The following is a 7,199-nucleotide window of genomic DNA, read 5'->3' as shown; positions in this document are numbered from 1 at the left end:
AAAAGTTACTTGTGCAGAGGGTGCGTGCTAATTTATGCCTCATATTCGCGAATATCTCAATGTTCGCGTATGGTGTGGGTTCGCGCATTCCAAGTATCTGCCGAAAGGATTCACATTAAATTTACACGTTAAAGTAGATGCCACATACAGACACACACACGAACAATATGATACGATAAATGACTATCTCCAAATCATTCGAACTGTTTTTGTCACAATATGGTTTACCCCATCATGTTTCTCTGTTACGACTCTATCCTTAAAATTAATTAAATACATGTCACACAATTTCATCTGCAAGTTTTCCCTAAGCGTTTTTCCCCGGGGCAACGCCCACATCAAACCACTCGTGATTATCCGTATTTTCAAATGAACAATTTCTACAAAATGTGAACTGACCTATATGACATGCGTGAAATATGATCTTGGCCTGCAGCGCATACAGACAAACATTCGGGACGATTGTATAATCTGACGATCTGCTACATGAATGAATCACCCATACGAAAATTAATATATTGTATTTTGTGCGAATTGTCCCGTACTGAAATTATTATTGTTAAGGTAACATTATTGTATTATAATGTTGAAAATTATTTGTTTACGCTTCAGGTAGTGATTTCTCATATAAAAAACACAAGGTGCCCAGGCTCAGTATTCCCACGTGCACTATGCGGTAGTATGACGCCCAGATCTGTGTACGTGTATGCCCAGATCTGTCATCAGAAACAACATTTTGGTCCAGTTACACATTTAAAGTTGGGAGAACACACAACTATAGTTTGGGAGCAGAGAATGAAGGGGTGGAGGAAGAGCAGTCGGAAGAAGGTCCAGAAGAGGAAGAGGAGGAGGAGGAGGAGGAGGAGGAGGAGGAAGATAGGAGAGATCGAGGTGGATGCGGAGGGAAGGAAACGTTGGGGGAGGTGGCGGAAGAAGAGACTAGAAGAGAGTAATGAGCTTATTATGGGAGATGAGGAGATACAGAAGAAGGGATCCCGTTAATAGATGTAAGGTGTCTAGTTTTCCCCATATCATCCTAGCACGCCTATCATCTGTCCAATTTCGTTGGTCACACAGCGGTCCAATTTCGTTGGTCACACAGCGTAAATATTAGCGAGTATTATGTTGATGTAAACAATTCTATCGCAATGTCTCGTTTAAAATGCTAGGTGTGCCTAATCGCAATCTTCCCAATTTTACTACGCCGAGGCACGACACCTTCTTTTGCTTCGATTATACGTTTAAACATGCTCTTCATCATTGAGTGTAATCATTCCTCGTAAGTAAAACATTTACATACGATCGAGCCTTTAAAGTAACTGAATATACTTTCTTTCTAGACGTGTAGAAATATATTGCATCCGGACTACTAGGAAAGCGATTTTAATATCTACAAAAACATTTGAGACATCAACAAGGAAAACCCGATTAAAACGGTGTTACAAGTTTGAGAAATATTTATTTAACACTTCACATAATTATGCTGAAGATTATTACTCTGTACACAGCTGACGTTAGCACTCCGACGAGACAGGATTGGACGTTCACACAACATACAATGCCATTATTTACACATCTTCCTGTGACTAAATCCCACGTATAAGTACAAAATACTTCTCGTCATTCTACGTTGATGCTTCTAAGCTTTAGGTTTCATTTCCCCGAATCAAGGTTCAAGCATTACCGACAGAGTACTACAGGAATTTACATGTATGGAAGCAATTCTGGCGTATGCAGGACTATAACTCTTAACATAGACCGTAACTGATGCCGAGACGTACATCGAAGTACAATCCGAGATACAATAAACACTAGTTATAGTCCGTTATAGAAAAATATTACACCGCTAAAGTCACTGACGCGTCAGTGTGACAGAATTATAGCACATTTCACTTTCTACAAAATCGAGAACAAATGTTGTTGCCTTTCGACGCGATGCTTCCAACATGGTAAATGTAAATGTGGGCAAATGATTCCCCATCTCCTCCGTTCGCTAGTTCGTGCGAAAGAGAGAGAGAGAGAGAGAGAGATGCCGCCGCCATGCACTCTCGCCGTGTAAGCGACTAACAACAAGTTCGAGAATATACATATATATATATATATATATATTTATTTATTTATATATATACGATGAGTTTACCAGAGTTTACGATGTTTGATTATAAAACAGGCCGCTCAGTCCGCGCCCACAGGTTTCCTACGAGTGGCGCTGACCCGCTCACGCCACCGCAATGACGGCTAAACTCGGCGAGGAAGTCCCGCGATCCGGGAAGCCTCGCTACGTTTCATATCCGCGCCGAAAACGAGTCGCGAAGCAGACTTCTAAAATAAGCAATAAATTAGACACTAAAACACATACTGTCGTCTGTCACCGCCACACGGGTACACATATACACGACTCATCTCAAGGCTGACCATCAGGCTCCACCACCTCGATGTCGTCTGCAATACCCAACAGACTCTCAAATTCTAACGCCCTCTGCCGGCCATGTCAAACTCATGGGAGCATACGATCCGTGACCGATGATCCACACATCGACTTCAGCACCAGCTAATGGGCGACGTGCCTCCATGCAGCTGCAGCGACCTCTAGTGGCAGTCACGGGCAGCGCAAATCAATGCTGTACAGTCGTATTTACAGTTGACTCGGTGAGAATCATCTTCCTTAGATAAGTCCACCAGCGAATGCAGTCCGTGGCTGAGGGGGTCTTACACGACCGAATTCTGCGAACGAAATCAGACCGGAATTTTATCATGAGAATCTGACACATTTAACTGACCGAATCTGACAGAGAGAAGTTTTATTAGCACATTACTTTAGTTGCCAGCCATACCTTTATTCATCTATTACATATGCAATCCAATCACTGAACTCTAATTAGATTTCAATAAGGTTTTATCGAAGCCGAATTACTAATGGAGCGAAGAACAGTTATTTTCGGGACAAGGGATTGTACTATTTTTAATTTTCTGGAATCCAAAAAAAAAACGGATAAATTAATATTTTAATTAACTGGTTACTGGGAAATGGCACATTTTTTCCTTTTCCTTTCACAGACCTTTTCCTCTCCTAACATCTCACAGAATTACAGAGTGCTGTTAGATTGACCGTAGATCAGCATACCTCTGGTTGCTCCATCCTGTATGCCATTGGATTGGCCCTTATGTTGAAATCTCTCTCGGACCCCCTGCCGTTTCTGCCAGATGACTGCGGGTGAGATTGTGGACTAGTAGGAAAGTTAGGTCTTGTGTACGGTGGGATATCATCTGTCGAAAGAGAATATGAATAAATGAGTCAATCTCACCCAAGACCTCTCCACGTTTTTTTTTTATATAGAACCGTTATTTGATCGATTTAAAGCGATGATTGCGAGTTTTTTCCAGCGTTTTTTAGTGTTTATTCTCACTCTCATGATGCCTACCGTTGTTGCTTGAGTAACAGTAATTGTTTGAAATAACAATAAAATGTCTTAGAACCGCATGCAAAGACAAAATCATGCACGATTACAACTTTGCGTTCTCTTGTTGATTTTCGCTGTCATGTCTCGCACTTTCTCGCGGTACCGCGAGACGTCAACAAGAGTACAGTAATGCAAAAATCGCACCGGAGATATTTTTGGTCAGATGTAAACACAGAGGTGCATAGTAGCGTAACACAAACAAGAGTGTAAGTTGTAACCTCATAAATATTAGTCTTCAAAAGTGCTAGGGACTATAACGAAGACGGAGAGAGAAGTTGATCAAATCCTCGTTGCGTACCACCAGCGAGAATACTTATCACACACAAATAGATGCCCCTTTGTTTTAATTATGTTCGCTTGTTTGAGACGCCATTTGTGATTTTTGAAAGTCCTGACTCGAAAAAATTTATTGCTGGTATGATGTGGTCAAATCAATTTTTCTATGCTATAACAGCATAAAATATTGGTGTTTTGAATGTTGGTGTAATCAGTGATATTTTCGCTGTCAGGTGAGTCTATATTCAGCTATATTTAGTTTTTCTGAGCAAAATTCTCGCAATGATCGTTTTAAGATTGTGTGCATCGTAGTAGTGTATAGTGACATTAAACTGTGTATCATGTAACAAAGATTCAGTGGTTACCCTACCGGGGTCTGATGCCAGCTGTCGGTTTGAGGGTTTCCGTGGGTTTGGCTGTCTCTTCTCCCCTGTCGATGCCTTTGGTAGACCCGGAACATTCGCATTGTGACCTGGTACACACAGAAAATCACAATAAAAATATGACAGGAAAAACCCATGAAGAACAACACTCCAAATGTGTTGAGTGACGAAGGACTACATACATTATCTGTGATGAATCTAATGTTGCATATCTATATATCTATATCTATATCTATCTCATATATATTCATATAGGTTAGGGAACTGAATACTGACTATTATATGTAACATTGTGTGTTTCTATTACACACTCTTGGTGAGTGAGCTGCATGAACACGCTAAAGCAATCCTCTCATATTCCATTTAATGATGTTGGATATCTCAATTAAATAATAATAATATGGCTTTTATGCGAAGCGCTCTTCTGCCCTCGCAACAACTGCGCGTTGTTCCCGCGCTGTGAAGATGCGTGTGATTACATCGCCCGAGCCTCTTCTTCAAGTATCTCTCTCCTTTTCTAATTCTAGGGAGAGTCCATTAAAGCGCTAATGTCACGGAATATTGCGTTTTTTCGCGCAACGCCTCCATTCCTCGGGATGAGTTCGCTGATGCCGGTGGCCTTCAGAATGAGTTGATAAATGGATTTTACTGAAGCGACGGCACGCGCTTGCAATGGCGCAGTACCTGCTACGCTACAACTAAAATCGCTGCGTCAATTATTGACGAGGCGCGTTCGTAAACGGAGCCGGTGTTTTTCTTTTACGTAGGTGTTGCCATGCACACGCGCGCACGCTGCACGGCTAGCCCAGTGGGCCGGTTAATGAGCTCTAGCCCTGAATCAAACACGCTCATTATGGACCGATAGCCGTGCCAGTACAGCGAATTAAATGAGGCAGGGGCGTCTCAATGGAGACACCTCACAGGGGGTACGTGTCTCATTGGAAACACCACACAGAGAGCTGTCTCAGTGTCTCAATGGAGACACCACACAGAGGGGAGACACCTCAAAGAAAGCGTATCACCGGAGATACTACATTGTAATGAGAGTGCTCTCCCGGATGCTCCCCCCACCAGCTTCCCGCTCGACCGCCCGCCCACCCGCCGACACATTACTCCCGGTAACATTGTATGTACCTGGATGCTTCCGCCGGTGTGCTTTGGGATATGAGCGCTGCTTCACGACCTCAGACATGTTGCTGTCAGTGCTGTAGGGACTCACGGGCCTCGCCGGGTACCTCTGCCTCAGTGGCATCTGCTGCTGCTGCTGCTGCTGGTGCTGCTGCTGCTGCTGCTGCTGCTGCTGCTGCTGCTGCTGCTGCTGCTGCTGCTGTTGCTGCTGTTGTTGTCTACCTGCTCCAGACGAGTGAGAACGAGAAACGTGGTTGCGTGAATCTAGAAGCAAGGGTATGTTCATGGATCAACACCGTGTGCGTGCTTTAGAATGAAGTTACGTTCATTGGCTTGGCAAACTTTTTTAAGAGAGGTCAGGGAAAGACAAGCCCCCTTCGTGTAGCGGGCCACAAGTTTTAGGATAGATAGGAAAAGGGAGAAATACTCACGTATCACACACTCAAAGTAATAAATAATCATAAATGACGTCTCACCAAACTCTCCTTTGTAATTTTATCGATATAATAATTTTTTCAGTACCAACTTCGCAAGTTTAAAATATTATCGATTAATAAATGAGTGGTTTTTATACGTGGCTATTTATTTCAAATTTGTTAAAGGCAATGGCTGGCTGGACAGATTAAACTGGCAGGTCGTATGTTACTGATCCCTTGTTTTATGCAGTATGGAAATTAATCACACCCATTACTGTATGCAAATATTCTTGCATGGTCTATATAGCCTGACCTACACTGCGAATTATTTATAATTTACAATTTATACGCCCTTAGCAACGAATTTATAGCCTAGAGCAACGAAAACTGCAGTATTGATGGCTATGAGATAAAGCCATATGAAGCTTAATGCCGTTTACATCACAAGGGAAGTAGGGAATAACTGATGCCACTCAATCCACTAAAAAAAAGCAAGTAACCTTCCCGAAAAAAAATCGCGCCAGTTAACTCAACCACCCTCCCATTCACGGCTCCAACGTAAATTGAAAAAAATAAAACCGCACTGGTTACTTCTACCACTCTCACGACTCAACCATGAAAGGTAAACCCCCCTCAAGAGGATGGTGCAGTGGGGACCGCTGTAGGTTTCTCGTACCTCCGTTCGGGTCCGATATGACGCTGCCGGCAACAGTGTAGCCGGCCGTCTCAGCGGCGTGTGCGACTGCGCTCGCAAAGTCCGCCTCGTCGAAGAACGATCCGTCGGAGGAGCTGGCGGCGCTGGAGCGAGCGCTGGTGCCTGAGCTGTTAGTACCGTCCGTCACACTCGCCCACTCCGCCATCATGCCGCCTGCAACGACGCCACCGCGCGCGGTCAGTGTCAGCGGTATTGTTTATATTACAGATAAAGAGATGTGTGTATATATATAATACATTAATACATGTGTATACACACACTCTCTCTCACACACACACACACACACGCACGCACGCACGCACGCACGCCTATACACACACCCACGCACGCACGCACGCACCGCCGCACACACAAACCTGCACACACACACACACTCACGCACGCACGCACGCACGCACGCACGCACACACACACACACCTGCACACACACACACACGCACGACACACACACACGCACACCACACACACACACTCTCTCTCTCTCTCTCGCACGCACCTGTGACGGGGTCGAGCTCTCCCTCGACGCTGGACGTCGGTGAGTGAGGGTGTCGGCTCAGCACGTCGTCGTACGACGGCACAGCCCGCCGTCTCCGTCGTCGCTCGCGCGGCTGCGGCGTCGCCCCGGCCGCGCGTGCCGGGTAGCCGATGCTCAGCTGCGGCCCGTTCTCGCGCACTCGAGCCGCGGGCAGGGTGCGGCGGGCAGGCATCGACGATAGAGGGCAGAGACGACTGGATGCCGCGGTCCATGCAGCCGTCGTATCCTGCAGCAAAGACGAAGACCGTACGTGAGATAAGTCGTATCAGCAGGCATCTCTCCCTT

The 7,199-nt window shown here is 45.0% G+C and overlaps 2 protein-coding genes across 3 annotated transcripts in view; both read right to left on the bottom strand.

Annotated features, from left to right (window-relative positions):
• Nucleotides 1-1,428: 1,428 nt before the first annotated feature.
• LOC106821430 (putative uncharacterized protein DDB_G0291608) lies at nt 1,429-7,135 on the bottom strand. Of its 2 annotated transcripts, none has more exons than XM_014826226.1 (6): nt 6,876-7,135; nt 6,341-6,532; nt 5,255-5,512; nt 4,108-4,209; nt 3,125-3,267; nt 1,429-2,724 (listed from the first exon to the last, which is right to left on the bottom strand). In XM_014826226.1, the coding sequence occupies exons 1-6, from the start codon at nt 7,084-7,086 to the stop codon at nt 2,710-2,712; spliced, it is 921 nt and encodes a 306-aa protein (XP_014681712.1). In that variant the 5' UTR covers nt 7,087-7,135; the 3' UTR covers nt 1,429-2,709. The 2 variants fall into 2 exon arrangements, with proteins under 2 accessions (XP_014681712.1, XP_014681713.1); XM_014826227.1 differs by having other exon boundaries at nt 5,255-5,470.
• Nucleotides 7,136-7,179: 44 nt separating this feature from the next.
• The window catches only part of LOC106821417 (roundabout homolog 2-like), a 71,888-nt gene continuing 71,868 nt past the window's right edge, over nt 7,180-7,199 (bottom strand). The window contains exon 23 of the mRNA XM_014826205.1: nt 7,180-7,196. Within this exon, the coding sequence (XP_014681691.1) occupies nt 7,180-7,196 (17 nt within the window). The remainder of the gene's footprint in view (nt 7,197-7,199) is intronic.

This window comes from Priapulus caudatus, unplaced genomic scaffold (assembly GCF_000485595.1).
Source record: "Priapulus caudatus unplaced genomic scaffold, Priapulus_caudatus-5.0.1 Scaffold72, whole genome shotgun sequence".
Lineage (NCBI taxonomy): Eukaryota > Metazoa > Priapulida > Priapulimorpha > Priapulimorphida > Priapulidae > Priapulus > Priapulus caudatus.
The sequence above is the reverse complement of the archived record's forward strand: the minus strand, read 5'-3'. Positions and strand labels throughout refer to the sequence as shown.